Raw genomic sequence first — 17,131 nt, 5'->3', positions numbered from 1 at the left:
AATAAACTGCCACAAACATGCCGCTCTGCATGGGCTGTAGATCTTCCCTGTTGTCTGTAGATCCTCCTCTGCTTGACATGAGCTCCCAACCAAGGCCAGTTCCCGAGTGCTGCTGTGCAGGAACACGCTGCTGGACACCTGCTGAGGGGACCCTTTGACAGACCCTTCCGATGGGGTGATGAAAAGCCCTTTGTGGTTCCATCTCCCCCTCGCTGGACGGAGACACCCCAACCCCTGTGCAGCGGGGGGGGGGGGGCAGTCGTGACGTCATGCGTGACATAAGGCATGCCGTCAAGGGCCGCTTGACGTCAGCGCTCCGGAGCGGGGCGGCGGCTGAGGGAAGGGAGGGGGCCGCAGGTGGCGGCTGGGCCGGGCGCTCCCGGCTGACAGCGCCGGGCCCGGCCCTCCCTTCACCGGCCCTCCCCTCCCTTGCCCGGCGCGGCGCGGCCCGGCGGGAGTTGTAGTACGCAGCGGGCGGAGGCAGCCGGGCCGGCCCCGGGGCGGACTACAAGTCCCAGGCGGGGCGGGAGGCGGCGCTGTGTGTGTGTGCGGGAGCGGGCGGCGCGGCGCGGCTCGGCTCGGCTGTGCTCGGCGCGGCAGTAACCTCCCGTCTCTCCCTCTCGCAGCGGCGGCGGCGACGACGACGATGCAGGCGGAGTCGGGGATCGTGCCGGACTTCGAGGTGGGCGAGGAGTTCCACGAGGAGCCCAAGACCTACTACGAGCTCAAGAGCCAGCCCCTCAAGAGCAGGTGGGACGGGCGGAGGACGCCGTGCCCCCGAGCCGCGGCGGGCCGTCGGTGAACGCCGAGATTTCCCCCCCCGCCCCGCTCCCTGCCCCGGCGCTGAGGGGCGGCCATTTAGTGCTTCCTGCCATAATAGCGGCGTTGTCGGGCGGGAGGCGGGCCGGGCCGGCGTTATGTAAAGGGCATTGTTGGCCGTGCGGGGCCTCGCCGGGGCAGCCCCAGCCGCCCGCGGGGTCCGCCCGGGGTGGGGGAGACAAGGCACCGGCTGTACCTGCCCCCGGTGAGCGGGTTCCCGTCCGCCCCCCGGCAGGTGCGGCGGCGCTCGGGTGGGGTCAGCGCGGCGCTGCAAAGTTGTTGCAAGGTCTTACGGCGTGTGAGGTGGATTGGGGTGGTTTATTCTGACTTTGAGAGCGGGTTTGTTGCGTGCAGGCGTTTGGGGGCTGGAAACTTTTGCTGAGGTACGTCGGTTTCTTCCTAAAGTGTTGTTTTTTGCTGTGTGATAAACCCTTTATTCTTATCTGGAGCGGCTGCGTCGTGTAGATACGGTCTGTAAAGGGAAGTGAGGCAGTGTGTGTTTCTCTCCCTTTCGGGGTGTAAGGTGCCTGCTTTCCGTCCTGGTGCTGGAAGAAGAAAGCAAACGGTCTCCTGCACCTTGAGCACCTGCCTTGTCAGCAGTGGCGTGTTTTTCCCGCCTCTGGTTTTTCATTCAAAGTGCTCAGGCAGAAACGAACCCTCCATTTCATCGCAACGCTCCCCTCGGCAGTACCCACCTGCGTGTAAGGTCATTGCTGCGGGCGTAGCGTGTTTGTAATCGAGTCTGCCGTTAGCCCGCCTTTATGTTCATGGTTTTTAGTTTTGAACAATGCTCTTCTGTACATCTGTGAGTGCAGTCAAAAAATGAATGGGAAGGTAAATATTTAAAAACATTTGTGCTAGAATGAGCTTAGATTGTACCACTGGTTGGACACACTTCGAAGTAAATAAATGAATTTTTGCTTGTGTTCCAAGTGTTTCAGAAACATTGAAGGTCTTTGACTACCAGATGTTAAAAATTCTGTCACTGTCACATCTGTGGCCACCTCCTGTGGCCTCTCTTCAGGGCAGCCCTGCCTCATGCTGAACGTGTGGTATTGCTGGGGAACAGAGCGCGTAGTGATGGTAATGTGCAGCCTTTCACAGCCTGATAGGCCAGCCAAGCTAACCAGTGTTTCCAGAACTCCTCTGCCCTCCAACGTTGTGCAGGGAAGTTGCCATTATCCAGGTAATTAGCTGGGAGCCATGCTAATGTGCGGAGAGAGGGCAGCATAGAGAAGATCCGTTCACCAGCAGTGGTGGGTTCCAGCTGTGATGGAGGCAGCTGGGAGACCCACGAGGCTTTGGGTTCGGTGCCTGCATTGCCAATAGGGTACAGCAGTTGTGGAGTAGATCATGTCAACTGCATTGTTGTCAGGTAGCTGCATCAGCTACAGGTTCTAACTAGTGTGCAGGAGTTGTCCCTTTATGTTTGTTGATGCTTTCAGCTGGTGTGGGTATGGAGCATAGATAGCAGGTCTGCAGTTGACCTTGCACAGATGTTCCAACTGCTATTAATTCCTGTGACTTGATGCTTTGGGACCCAAATGTATCCTTGTGTTATTCACTTCTCTTGGGGAAAGTGAATAAAGATAGTCTGTAATGAAGCACTGGAGTATTTATCTTTTAAGCGTTGTCACTTCAAACTTCCCTGGACTGAATTGCCACCGTATGGTCTTATCTGGTACTTCTACAGAGCCAGCACTGCCCACTGTTTGGGTTTAAAGGTGTCGGTCATCCTGGCTTTCTGGTGTTCCTCAGGCCAACATCTGCTCTGATGTTTCCAGGAGGGCTTGTTGGGTAGCAGAAGTGACCAGCTTGCCCCAGTCTGCCTTGTGTCCCTCCACACATACCCATGCATACAAGAAGAGGGAGCCCTGAGGGTAGAATAACAACCCATGGTTTTTCTGGCAGATAGTAAAATGACATGTTAACCTCAGCGTGGAGCCTGCCCAGCTCACGTACAGCTCTTACCTTGAGGTAAAGTCCCAGTTGTCTTCCTGGTCTTGTGGGAGATGAAGAAGCAAAGGAGCCGAAGGCCCCTGCCAGGTCCTTATAAACCTGTCCCTGGAGCCAGGCTGATAAAACTTGGTGATAACAGGAGGCAAAAGTTGCTCACAAACCTGTTTGCTTCATGATGTGCAGATTGTAATCTAAGAGGGCTTCTGTAGTCCTTCAGCTTTGCTCAGGCCTGAAACCAGTCTGACTGATGATTATCAAGGGTATTCAACATCACCGTGCTGCTTTCTCTCGTGGATGTAAATTGGAAGTAATTGCACAGCAGTCAGTGGAGTAACACCAGGTTAGCGTGGTGTAGTGATGGGACTGTGGCCATGGGAACTGCTTTCTTACCGTCTGCTCCGCAGCCTTGCTCTGGAAAGGTGCCTGGGGAGCAGGCAAAATAGAGGTAATACCTGGTGTTAAGAGACAAGTCTAAGTAGCAGTCTGCGCTTTCCCCTGGTGAGGACTGCTGATTTCCTAGCAACATTCAGGGCTTCCTCTGTTCTTTTTTAACCATGAGAGGTGAGAAGCATCCTTGGCTTACTCACAGAAGCTGAAATTGTGAATACCTGGAAAAAGCCACCCAGCTCAGAAATATATAAGAATGGCAGTGCTCTGAACCAACAATAAACTTTTTGTTGCCTGGTTTAGCTCAGCCCTGCTGATACTGCTGTCCTTCACTCAGTAAAACTCTACTACTCGCTGCCTTCCAGGTTGCTGGTTTTCCAATGTGTTACGTTCAGTTAAAGATTTCTGCTCTCCAGTGTGCCCTCACAGTTACTCCATCCATATTTCATAATTCAAGTCTGCAATCCAAAGCCACAAGGGGTCCAATAATAAAAGCTTTTTGCAGTAAATACTGTACTAACTTAGGCCAAGCCACAACTGAGTGCTAGAGGCCAAGGAAAAATGTAAGCCCAGCAAAAAACTTTAATCACAAGGGATGGAGAGAATACATAGGGCTGAGATACATCAGTTCCAACCATATTTTCTAAACCATTCAGGCTCATGAGAAGTTAGCCTCTTGTGCTAAGCCCTAGCTACACTTAAGGGTTCTCTGGAATCTGCTGTGGTTGAAAGTCTTTGAAAACTGAGAAGATGTTTTGGTTGCTTTGGTTTCTCCAGAATCACTTTTCACCGTGGGAGGAAACTGGACTTTATGACTAGTCAGTAAGACAATGAGATTTATTTTTTTTCCTCACATTCATCCTTCATTCCTCTCCTGCCATATTCCTGAAGGATAATGGCTTTAATTTGTAAGTAAATACACTTAAGTATTTTAAGTGTTTGTGTAATGAACAAGTAAATAAGGTTTCTTTCCTGGTACAAGCAGTGTACGATGAAATTGATGGAGTTTTATTTTCAGGCAATCAGTTGAAGAAAATAATCAGTTGTTACCAAAAGAAAACAAAGATCCTGACGTGTCTGCACATGGTCAGCAGGGTGCTGTAGGCTTAAGTTACATCCATCATATCGCTAATGTAAATTCTTTTCATCACTTGACTTACTAAAGCAATGTTTTGGGTATTAAACTGGTACCTGGTAGTTAAGACTTGACAGTCTGCCTTTGTGCAGGGTGATCTGAACTAACCCACATGTGCCAAATGCGGAGAAGAAATTGTATATTCAGTGGTTTTACTGTGCTTTTTGTTTCTCTAATGTGTGTCCATTTGGATGGATGCATGACCTAGGAAGAGCCAGCAAATTGTTGTCAGTTGTAATTTAGTGCCTTGCTCTTAGTAAAACCATGTACCTGCAGGTAAATTACTGGTATTTGTGCTATTTTCCGTTGCCCTTTCCCAGCTTGCGTATTTTCAGACTGGTTAAAAAGCACCTGAATGATGCAGTTGCTGAAGTATCTTTAGTGGAAAAAATTATTAGGAAGTGCTTTTAAGTGGCATGATAGGTTTTGGATTTTTTAGGAAGCTTATTCTTGCTTTATGAGCAATAGCATTGAGATGTAGAGTTTGTCATTGTTCAAGGAGTGATCTTTTATAAAATTCTCTCAATTCCTGGTGTCAAAATGCTTTTTTTAATGTGTAAACCTTCAGTATTTTATTTATATCCGCTAATATCTCATATCTGTCTAGTTAGGATCTTCCATAAAGCACTTTTCCCCCCTCCTTTTTTCCCCTTCTTCTGATGCTGTGCTAAACATTGAAGTCTTGATTTAGTTAAAACATCCCTTTTAATACACAGTGTTTGAGGAAATATTAATTTCACTTGAGGCACACATTTCTGAAACATGTACTTACTCTGGAGCCAGGGAGCACTTTCTGTAAAGTGTCTTAGTCTGCAGATGATCAGATTTAATTTTGTAAATGAACTTTGCAGCGTGATTGAATTTGAACTTGATTACATTAGGCTTAACGTTGAGTTTGTGCCGTATCGGAGGTAGTCTTTTCGTATTCCTGCTATTTATGGATCTTATTCAAGTGTTTTATATTCTGGTTGGGTTCTGCAATGCAGTTTGCTCAAGCTACTGCTTATATCTGTTCCAGTTGTGCAAGAAGTGGAAAATATCCTTTATTTAGAACAGGTCACATGTGCTTGCATCCAGAAACCGTGTCTCAGTGTGTTTAAAAAAAAAATAAAATATAAAAATGTGTCTTGGAGGAACAGATTTAAAAAGTTCCTGAAATATTTTTCCGTCTGTTACAGAGGAACATCACATACTTGAAACTAAAAGGTAATAATAGCAGAGTTTAAAGTGATACGTAGGCTTGCACTGACTGAAGTCAATGGTAAAAGTCTTAACCGACGTCAGTGGGAGTAGAGCTAAGCCAAAAGTATGTCTCTTTGAAATCTCTCCGGTAACATTTTTGTGAGTGAGTCAATAATCCCATGTTTATTCAGCACCTCCAATTTGCTTCCCTGGGAAGGAAACCCTCGCCACATCTTTTTGTACTACTTTATTTTTGAAAACAGACTGAAAAGGCAAGGCTGCAGTTGGAGTGTCTGTTGTATAAACATGTGGAGACAATAAGTGGTATTTCTTTATATTTCTTTATACTGGGAGCTGGTGCTGCTCCCTGTCTGTAACAGAGCGTTTTCCACAGCAAGAGATCATTGTTGACCTTTTCTCTGCTGCGAAACTCTCGCTCTGTTATTTGCAGTAGGCCTTTGCTATTTAGCAAGGAAACAGAAATAGCCCATGAAATTCAGTTAGGCATTTGCTTTGATACGAACTATTGAACGTCACCTTTTTGCTTCCCCAGCCTGCTTTCCTCAGGAGGATTTTGTTCAGCTGCCAAGCTGGCCAGAGAGTGCACAGGTACCTTGAGGCTGAGCTGACTGCCCTGACTGTGCACCTTTTAGCATGCACATGTATTTTCTTCTGATTTATTGGGCTGCTGACTGTGTTAGTTGTGTGTAAGTACATATGCACTCTGCATGAGATAAATCCATATACCTTTCTGGCAAGCAGGAAGCTCCCCTAGCTGGCTATGATCGATACACAGAATGCAGGTGATAATTTGAATCAATACATTCTTCTGCCTTTTAAATGGCTGGAAATAACCCGATGCAGCCCTGCTGATGGATGGCTGGGGGTGCCCCGGTACTGCTCATTTCCCTGCGTGCAGTGGAGGTAATTTCACAAGCCTCTGGACCAGAATGTTTGGGGCTGCTGTGAACCTACCAGTTGTCATTAACAAGTCATTGTGGAGCTTATTCCGCGCCATGTATGTTTTTATTTAGCACGTAGGGTGATGTATCAGAGGTCCTACCCAGCACGGTGGTAGGCAGCGTGACTAATTCCTTCTCTACGATTTGGTCAGGTACTAGAAGAAAACTGGGAAATAAGAACAGAAGAGACTTGCAGATGTGTTATTTTATAAACAAATCCAGCCACTCACCACATTCTATGATGAAAGGTTTAATGGGAAGAAATCAGTGCAGCTGCAAAAATAAGGGTACAAGAGAAACCTATTCTGACATTTACTATACTGTCCTCCTATTTCTGTTTGCTTTCCAAAGCAACATGCTTTAAGACTTTGAAAATGAAACAGAAGGAGTAATTTTCTGTTTAATTTTCAGCTAAAAAATGAAATTGTGTGCTGGCTCTTCATTGTCTTGCGAGAACGATCTGCTGGTTTCAGTGTTGGGAGCAAAATGAGAGTCCAACTTCCATTACGCTGGTCAGGCTCTTGGCCATTATTGTCTGTCTTGTTCTATTTTAGATTCAAGAAGTTTTTGAAATACATTGGTTGTAACATTTTTGTTTGGTAAAATTCGCTGTCTTTTTAGCTGGAACAAAGACAACATGATTAAGCAGCATGGCATGGCAGATTGTGCTGGACAGTTAACCGTTGCATCGCTATCATATCATACTAGAACTGTGATTGTTTTATTTACTTACCTTTTTTAACAATCCCAGCAGCTAAACAGTAACAGTACAACTATTGGCTTGCATATGGTTTTACACTTTATTTCATACCGGGAAAAACAGCACAGGAAAAGGAATATTGTTGCATATTCATAATACAACAATGCTACTGCTTTATCTGCAACAGCTGTAAAACAGCTAATGCCTCTTTCAGTGTCAAGATTGAAATATTTCAGTGTTTACTGGAACCAGAGACTGTAATAGAGTCTGAGACAGGTCAGCCTGTCCTCCAGCAGGAGTTACATGCAGTTTTCAGTGTTAAGACATGCCAAGGATCTGTTTGCTGTAGAGGGGCACTAGCAGTTTTGGGGTGCCTTCTGAAAGGGCTCTGTCCCAGTGTCTTTGGCTAGAATTTCAGCTTGTGGCTTGCATAGGCCCTAGTCACCAAAGTCTGTGATCTTTACCTGAGAGTAAGTGTTTTAAAGAGAGCACAGGAGTATCCAAGTGGAAGAGGATGGTGTCGGTAGCACTGCTACAAGTACAAAACCTGTGAAAATTCATAAGGAAGGCTTGCAATACAACTACTAGCTGATACTTTAGCCACTAATAGTGCCTTTGGATCGAGCTCATTTTTTCTGGTAACATCGCTGCTGTAAGGGCTGCTGTAATGTTTGTGTTAGCAGCTTTCTGCCAAGCATGCAAGCCAGGGTCTGGTGGTTTATAGCTTTTTTTTCTTAGTGGAAAAACCACTGTAGAAACCTTCCGTAGGCTCCCCCCCAACCCTGACCTGCTGCTCACAGCTGCTGCATGGACTGGACTGACAGGTTGAAGGGCAAAAATGTGTTGCTGTGATATATAATTACTTCTTCCAGCATGAGCCAACAGAGCTGCTTGCTGTGATGATTGTTACGTATACTGCTATGTAAAACAGAATGCAAGTTTAATGTAGGGTTTGGGCTAGTATTTTAATGTTGTAATTAAAAGCCTGTAACAGTAAACAAGCTTTTTTTTTAAATCAGTTCCCATGAAGATTATTCCTTTGCAATGCAGGCAGACACACATTCGCAGATGTGGAGTTCATGAATTGTGTGTTACTTGAAGAAATGAGCATCAAGAACAAACACCTCTTTTTCAGACCCTTTTACTCTAGAACGCCACAGGTATGGTGTAAGGTGCCTGGAGATCAATCCTGCAGTCAGTATTTCATAGGGACATTTCAGCTAAGGGGAAGTTGCATTTGAGACGATGCGGCAGTTCCTGTCTCTTGGAAGAATTGGATTCATCCTTCTCAAATGCTCCAAAAAACCCAGTGATCTTGTTTCACAGGTAGGTTGTATCTCTGTTCATGCTGCTCTTTTGACACAAAAAGGGGCATAAGCCCACCTGAAGCCGTTGTGGTTGTTGTGGGGTCTGGTCTTCTCAGATCATCTCATGAGACTGCTTGTGAAGAGACCATGGAAGTTGTGGGGAGTAGGAAGAAGGTTTGTGTCTTTTCAAGCCTACAAAGGCAAGTTTTGTTTGGCTGTGTGCGAGGATTACGTGGCCTGGTTTGGCCTACTGGTACATTAAAGAATTTTTGTGATGAATTCTGGGAGAAAAGGACTTTACATTGTGAAAACTGGTATTTTGGGTGATCAACATCTTTCCAGGTACCCAAAACTTCCATCTTTCCATCAAAAGATGTTGAGATATTTAGGCACTGGAAGCTTGCCACATTTAATGTGCTTAAAGCGTCATACCAATAATACATACTGTATTGTCAAAGCTTGCGTGTACCCTAGGATGCTGAGACACTGTTTCTTGTCTTTGCAGTTTGTGACCACACAAATTGCTGTATGAATGGTAGAAACCTAGTAGAGCAGGGATGTTGGGATCAGGAGGCCACAGAAAAGTATGAAGAAGAATTGGGAACAACTGGAATGCCTCAGATAAAGGATACTTCAGAAAATGGAGACAGGAATGATAATTGTTATTAATCTTCCTGCCAGCCATCGTGTTGTAACATGTAAACACATACAGAAAATAGGAATTACTGTGATCCTTTCTGGAGGAGAAACAGCTAGCTAGATAGGAAACTTGGAACAGAACTAAAACTGCTGGGAACTCTTTCAGGGTGAGAAGATGGGAGCAGGCTTTGGAAGCTGTCAGATGGCAAGAGATGGGGAATATGGGTGAGAGGGGTTGTGCTGCTGAAGCTTCAAACGGGGAAGTTGGAATAGTACTGTAGAGGTGGAAAAGGATTATTGAGATATGAGTGGGAAAGCCTGGCTGAGCACATTTTGTGCACATTTACTATTTCGAGATTCTTTGGATTTTACTAAATAAAGAAGGAGAGAGTTTGTATAAAATATGACTGACTTTGGAAATGCCTTTTCTGGATGTGTCCCTGCATGGTAATACGCAGCTGTAAAGCCAAACTAGGAATACAGAGGTACAAACCTTTTTTATAATGCTTGTGGTGTTCAGCTTGAATAAGTAAGAGTTGCAACCTGAGAGGATGAAGTCAGAATGGTAGAGGTTTGTACACACGCAGGAGGGAATGATCTTACAGAAGAGCAAAGGGAAACAAACTTTTATGGGCTGTTCATTGGAAGCTGTCAGGAGTTCAGGGAGGCATGGGGCTCTTGCAGTGGGTCTCTTGGGATGCCATTAACTCCTGTGTTTGGGTTTCTGCTCAGTCTAGCAAGCTTTATTTTGTTTGAATCAAATATTTACAATCCTACCCAAGCCCAGCCAGGCTGAAGGCACATCCCACATGTCAGTCCATCTAGTGAAGACATAGGCATGCTTCAGAGGAGTTGCTGGGATCATTTATTTATTTATTGCTGTTGTAACACGAATGTTGCTATCTGATAAATAATTATTCCACCCTCGGAGAAGGCACATTGTAAATCTGTTAAGCTGCCCCTTTGTTTGTTAGGCTTGTGCATAATGAGTTTGGAATTTAAGATTAGTAGTATGCTGTGCAACTGCTCATTTCATGACCTCATCCTCCTGCTCAGCTCGCCTGCCTGTCCACCTGTCACATCCTGTTGGGCACCTAGGGCTATATTCGTAAGGGGAACTTTGGTTTAGCATTGCATCATCTCAGTTTTATGTGTTCTGCTGCCTAGTGGAATTAAAAAACAAACCCAGCCATGAGGTAGGTGTGAAGGTTCCGTACAGAACACATGGGGGAAAGGTGGCTTTGAAGAAGGCTTGTGAAAACTGGCATGTGGAGTGAGGGATGGCCTGAGTCAGGCAGTGAAGGGTGTAGGAGGCTGGTGTTGAACGCTGTCCCTTGAAGATTTGGTTGTCTGGTCTAGGTGAGCTGTTGCTACGTTTTTCTTGGAGTGACATACCAGAGGCAGGTCTGCTCTTACGGAGATGAGGAAGAGCAGGTAGTACCACATCCCCCTACCCCAGCCTTATCCACTCAGGACACGCAGGTTTTGTGTTCCCATCCTGTCTGTGACTCAAAACATAGGATGGAAAAAGTCCACCACTCTTTGGACTGCCCAAACCAATAAACGATGGGCGTTTTTGAGGTGTCTGTTTTGCAGAAGCTAGTCTGTTTTGCCTTGTGCAGTTTTCATTGAACAGGTAAGGGCAGGACTAGTTTGGTGTAAAGCAAGGGAGTGAGCATTCGCCTGTGATGGTTCTCACCCTACTCCAGAACGTAGTTATTTGCACAAAGTGGAACAGTTCTACCAGGAGGCAAGGAAAATGTGCTCAGAAATTAGATCATTTTCAGCTCCACCTTCTTCTAAAAAATGATTGTCCAAATCTCTGTAGTTGAGGTCATAGCATGACATATGGGGACCTGCATGAAATATGAGCAGTGATATCTGGGGCACAGACAGTTGGATGAAGGGAAAAAGTCTTTAGGGTTATGGGAACCAGAGATACCTGAATGGTTGCAGGCGGTCAGTGAAGTCAAAGGAAGGAATGGGCTCTCTGATGGCCAAAGGGCCTCTCCGAGTTGTGTATATTGGTGAGGAAGCTGTTGGTCAAAGCTGAATATTAAGAGCGAAGATGAGTATACATTATTTCTGAAGAGTACTTAAATTTTTAGGAATGTGAAATCATTCCTGGTACATCAAGAGAAGCTTGAATCTGTAGAAGTGAGTTAGGAAGGAGTAAAGTGAGTAAGGCAGGAGATGAAATGAGGTTATGTCTCTATCACAAACTTGTTGCACAATTTACAGTTTCAGTCTAATTGCAAAACTATTCTGCAGGTGATAATTTGGCTGCCAGCTAATACAGCTTTTGATATTTACTGTGGCAAGCTGTGCTGTAAGAGCTGTTAGCTCTGAAGATGCTGTAGGCCAGCAAGGACTTCGTTTCTCAAGCGTGTCAAGTGATGAAAAGCATGAAATGGATCTGCCAAAGGTGTTGGAGCTACCCCTGTAAGGAAAAGAGGGCTGGCTGGAAGGGCCTAATGCTGCTGCTGCATATTTGCAGGGCTGGGAAGGGTCTTCCTTGCAGACTTGTTGGTGTTTCCCAAAGGAATTGGCCACCCTACCTTTACAGCAGCGTCCTGCCTTCTGGGAGAGATCGCTCTGAGTAGACAGTAATTAACGTCTTTCCAAAGAAGTCCTCGGTTGTGGAGGAGATACTTAATTATCCCTCAGTTAGCCTTTCTAACGAAGGTGCTTGTGAGACTTGTGCTGGGGTACCATGATCTCCATAGGACAAAGTTTCCCTCCTCTGGGTCTGCAGTGATCTCTTGCACAATCTGGGTAGGGGTGTTCTTAGGGCTCAGGTGGGATTTGTAGGGATTTGTTCTTTGAAACTGTTGACCATTTGGCCTTTTGAGTTCCACTTGAGACTATAAATAGACCTGCAGAGGAACAGGTCCAATGATACTTTGTTCCTGAACGCTGTTCTGCCGTGCCAAGCGTCCCCTGTGTACCAGTGCAATGAAAAGAGGCTGGTGAGAAAAGGTGGCTCTTGCGGTGAGCCATGACCTGGAGCACCTCTTTCTAATGGTGACTGCAGTCTCAGCTGGTAATCCCGCTGTTTTCATACTCAGAGCTTCTCTTGGGCAGCCTGGATGTTGAAGCTGTTTTAGGTAGGCACAAGAGACACATGGAAGAGGACAGGTCCTGCTCTCCCAGAGGACTGTGGGAGCATCAATGTACTGTCATTATGGTGCAATGTTCAGCAGATTGCGGTGGTGCTCTGGTCTGCCATCCTAGCTGGCTGATGTAGAAAACTAGCAGTACTGCAGGAAAACACATATTAATGATCTAAAGTAGTTGTTCTTTAGTAAGTTCTTGCAGCTCCTTCTTGGTTAAGTACTGGGTTTGCTCACTTGCCTGTTTTCTCCTATTGTTTTTGAGATGTGCTATGAGCTGGAGGACGGGACTGGTTTGTATGGTTACCAGTCTCATCCCCTGCTATCTGATAACTCCTGCCCCGTTGCTATGAAACGTGTTAGTGAGATGCCGTGTAAAAGGGATGAATATCCATCTGTAACTGCAGAGAGGTTTTTCTGTAGCTCATCTCTCGCTGATCTTTCTGATCAGTTTTCTAATTCTGCTGGTGGTGGATTTGAATGTTGCCATACAATTATCTGATGCGTGTTTCCCATCTGTAATTTAATACATTTCCATTGAGGTTTATTAAATAGCACAGTTCAGAAAATTGCAATATCTGTCCTCCTCGTCTCTTTTCAGTGGGTTTCTATTTTGTGGCAAGGACTTTCACAGCTCTTGATATTCCAATTCTATAATCACTATTTAATCTAAGACAGTTTTCCTTGTATTTAAGAGCTACAAGATCAGGCTGTGCTTTGGAGAAATGCTAAATTTGGCTGCTTGCAGGCATCCAAAGTACATAGGTCGCTCAGTAGGTGCTGTTTGGCTTCTTGTAGTGCCATAGGGAATGGGGGCTATGGAAATGCAGTTCCTCCTTTCTGCATGTAGCATAGGTAAAAATAAGCCGTTGCACTAGGAACTGCGTGTGCTTTATTTGGTGGCACTTATGGTTGCAGAGCACCCTGGCAGCAGAAAGATGGGTGCTCTAGAACTGCAAGATTGTATGGATTGCATTGCATTTCTGCTGGAACAAAAATATAACAGGCTCAGCATTTGCACTTTCCACTTGTGTATTGTTTTCTTTTTATTTTGTGTATTTAGAAAAAGCTATGCCCTGCAAACTGCTGGTTTAGTATTTTCTGTGGAATGAAAACCATCTGGAGAATTTAACTGAATTTCATCGAAGTTTTTGGTAACAAGCTTTTTTCTGTTTCCTGGCATCTTGTTAGATGAAGATGAGAATCTGAGTTAAAATTCAGGGAGTTACCTGTGTGCTGGTTTATGTCCTGGAATTTTAGAAACAACTTGGCCTTGCTTGAAGTTGCAAAAGTAATTGAAATATCAAAATGATATATAGTGTCTCCCATAAGCATTCTTCCTGAGCAAATGCCTGCCATAAGCTGCTTTTTTTTTCCCTACTATACTTTGAATCCTTGGCATAGTGGGAGCTGCAAGCTAAGGAAAGCATCCAGCATTCATGCCGAGGCTTCTTTGAAAGAGATCAGACTTAAATGCCAACTGAAGTTAAGCATATGTTTAAAGACCTCCCTTGATCAAACCTTCATTCAGCAAAACACTTCCATGTATTTTTTATTTCAGAATCCTAAATAATTCAATTGGGTTTTGTACTGGCAGGTTTAAACTTGTTGCAGCCCTAAGGCTGTAATGAACATGAGAGTGCTCCAGGAAACCATAAGCATATGAACTGTGCTGCTCAAGACTATTTGTGCTTAAGTTTCAGCTCATGGTTTGAATACGTTGTTGGATTGGGAGAAGAGTGTTCAGCATATGACAGGCTGCTAAATCTGATGTACTTTTGAGCCTGACACTGTGACTTTAATTTATTCTGCTTTTGTTGAAATACTACTTGGAAAAGTAAAAAATCCCACTAGAAAGATAAATGCATAATCTTTTCAATGTGAGATGCAGAATGAACAGAACTTCAGTATGGTCTGTCTAACAGAGGCAGAGCTCTATCAGTCAGGTTTTCTCTTTTCTTCTTTTCCTCCGAAAGACTTAACTGCCCATTTAGTTTTTGATACCCTGATGATAGCGTTGGCTTACATGGTCATTTTTTGGGGTGGTGGGGTTTTTTTGGTAGGTTGTCCTCAAAGCCAACCACAACAGTGTTAGTTTAATATCAGATGTCATGTGGATCAGCTCTGAAAATTTGGAATGGGGTTGTTCGCAGCAGTCTTAAGTTTTTCCCAGTGGTTGTACAGAATCACAGAGTCAGTGAGGTGATGCCTCTGGAGATCATCTTATCCAGCTCCATTGCTTGTCATGTCGAGTAGATTGCTTAGAGCCGCGTCTCGTTGGGTTTTGATTATCTCCAAAGACAGGGACTCTGCAACCTCTCTGGGTGACCTCTTCCAGTTTTGATGACCCTCACAGTAAAAGTGTGGGTTTTGTTTGTTGTGGGGTTTTTTGAGTTTTACGTAACTCATACATAAACTGGTGTTTTCACTCCTGTATCACAGTGCGCAGTAGATGGAGTATGCAGGAGGCTCCACGCCTTCTCCCCAAGTTGTGCTCCTTCAGCTTTGCTTTTCTAAGTAAGGCCAGGGGATGTCTGTCTTACCTAAACTGCTGCAATTTGTCCTAAAAGCAATTGATGGTACAGGCATAGTTAAAGACCTGGTGGGCAGAACTTCTGTGTCTTTTTCAGTCTTGGCTTAAATTAGGCTGCCAGGTTTTCTTCATCTTGATTTAACCTTGTTTGACCCAAACTATGTTTTGCTCTGTCATTCCTCATTGTGGATGGATGCAAAGCATTCATCAATGTAACATGTAACATTACATGTAACTACAATGTAACATTACATTTAATAAGCACTTCAGCTTCAGTGCAGAGGTTGTGTCCAGTGCTGCAAAACCATACCTTGCTGGTGGTTGTGCAAAGCATTTGACAGATGCTTATTGCTTGTGATGTTATCTGGATTGTTTAACATGTATAATAATTCCACCAGGCTGTTGACTAAAATATTCCAGTTCTTTGATGCACCAGCACTAACTTGCCTGCTATGAATTCATACACTAAAGCTGAAATTACTTCTAAAATAGTAAACATGAACTTTGCCCATTTCATGCTCTGGGATAATTCTAGAATCAGTTCCTTGGTGTGTTTGTGCAGAGTGCCTTTTCGTAACCTGCAGCTGGGTCTCTGCTCATCAGGACTGTATACAACACACTCTGCCAAGCTATGTTAAGTAAGTATCACATGGAATTGAGAATCAAAGCTTCAGTCAGAACTGATCTTGCCTTGGCTGTCCCGCATCATGCAGCTACCTGGGATTATGCTTCAGTTTTGTGCAGATTGCTTTTAGTAGCTTCAAGGTCCAACTAATTGGAGATCTTAGAGAATGTGTTTGTTAGCATAGAAAAGCACTTACTGGGCGTACTGGAAAAGTTTAATTCAGAGGTGCCTTTCAGGGTAAAATAAAGTGTAGCAATTAAATACAGTTCTTTAACGACGCTGTCAATAGCAAGAGGAGTCCGCTGCTATGTCATGCTGTGGCAGTCTTACTTGCTTCACTTGGTGTCAGACATAGAAATTAACTTGTGTTACATGGTCTCCAGTTTGTATTTTCTGAGGCTGCATTTATTTCTCTGTACTGTCGAGCTCTGACATGTTTCAATAACTGGGTTGGCTGGCAATAACAAAACATCAAGAATAGGAAATAAACCATGTTTACTGCTCCAGACTTCGTTCCTTTTGCATTTCCAATAAGTATTGAGAAAGAGGCAGAAAGTTAAGGGTGCTTTCCTGGAATAACACTTTTTGGCAAAGAGATTTGATTACTTACTGCCATCTAGAAGCTCCAAACAAACCTGAGACACAGTAGACTTAATGGTCCTTCTTACTTTATAGATGAGAATTTATAGATGAGGACTATGTCTGCATTTATGCAGTCCTTTGGGGCTTTTCTCATGTAAATGAGACTTTGGATGGTAAACAGCATGCAGCAATACCTGCACTCCTGGGTGCTGTAAGGCTTAGTTAGCTGTTAGGTGCCTCAGTGACAAAATTAATATGATGTGAGTGCTGGCTGTTGGTAGTTCTTGCCTCTACCTGTACCACCTGCAGTGAGAGCTGTTTTTGCTCCATTGCTTTTGTTTGTCTCCCCTTAGTGGTGTGTACAGGGCAAATGAGGAGAAGCAGGTTTGGGAAAGAGGTCTGGACGTCTGCTTGCAAGGGCCATCTTGAAATGCCACTGGATTATCTCACTGCAAATGCCAGATTCAGGAGCAGGAGAAGCCCTGTTCTCTATCCTCTGGGTAAAATGTGGGATCCTGGGAGGTCTCGCTGTGAGAGCTGCTGCTTGAATAAAGCTGTTGGGGCAGTTTAACTCTGCAGTGCTTAACTTCAATTAAGTTGTCAAGTCTAGCATTGCTTTAGGCATTAATAGAGTTTCACTCTCACTTAAAAATCTGGTTTAGTAATTAACCTCCATTTTATTCTGGAGTTCAGAAGGTGCTTGTTTTGTGCAGCAAATCTAATGTCATGTGAATTAAAACATGAAAGATACTCAGTAATGAGAGATTGGAACAGGGTAGTGCAGAAATGAGATTATATGCAGTTTAGAGGGAGCTGTGCTACATGCTAAGTTCTCAGTGAAAAGCATTTTGAAGGCACTGCCTTACCTCTGTGTTTGCACGGTTAAGGAATGTTCTGAATTAAATTGGAAATTAGTAATGGAGTTTGGATTTCTGTTGTTGCACATGGAATTTTTATTGCACTTAGGTTTATTGTGCAGCTTCTTCTGCAATCTGGATGTTGTTTGACTGTGACAGTGCAACAGAAGGTGTGAGATGTTCAGACAGGCTGGGAGAAAAGTATATAAAGATAGAGGGACCCTGGGTTCACCTGGATGATATGAACTAATAGTTGAGATCCCCTTGTCTGTTGTAACTGAAGACTCAACCCAAACTCCAGCATATTCTGCTGAATTTATTGTTGGAGAGA

The 17,131-nt window shown here is 44.5% G+C and overlaps 1 protein-coding gene across 1 annotated transcript in view; it reads left to right on the top strand.

The window, feature by feature from the left end:
* Nucleotides 1-269: 269 nt before the first annotated feature.
* Nucleotides 270-17,131, top strand: part of LOC115614839 — a 58,464-nt gene continuing 41,602 nt past the window's right edge. Inside the window, exons 1-2 of the mRNA XM_030502225.1 lie at nt 270-463; nt 627-750. Coding sequence (XP_030358085.1) covers nt 270-463; nt 627-750 — 318 coding nt within the window. The remainder of the gene's footprint in view (nt 464-626; nt 751-17,131) is intronic.

The sequence above is a fragment of the Strigops habroptila genome, chromosome 11, assembly GCF_004027225.2.
Source record: "Strigops habroptila isolate Jane chromosome 11, bStrHab1.2.pri, whole genome shotgun sequence".
Lineage (NCBI taxonomy): Eukaryota > Metazoa > Chordata > Aves > Psittaciformes > Psittacidae > Strigops > Strigops habroptila.
The sequence above is the reverse complement of the archived record's forward strand: the minus strand, read 5'-3'. Positions and strand labels throughout refer to the sequence as shown.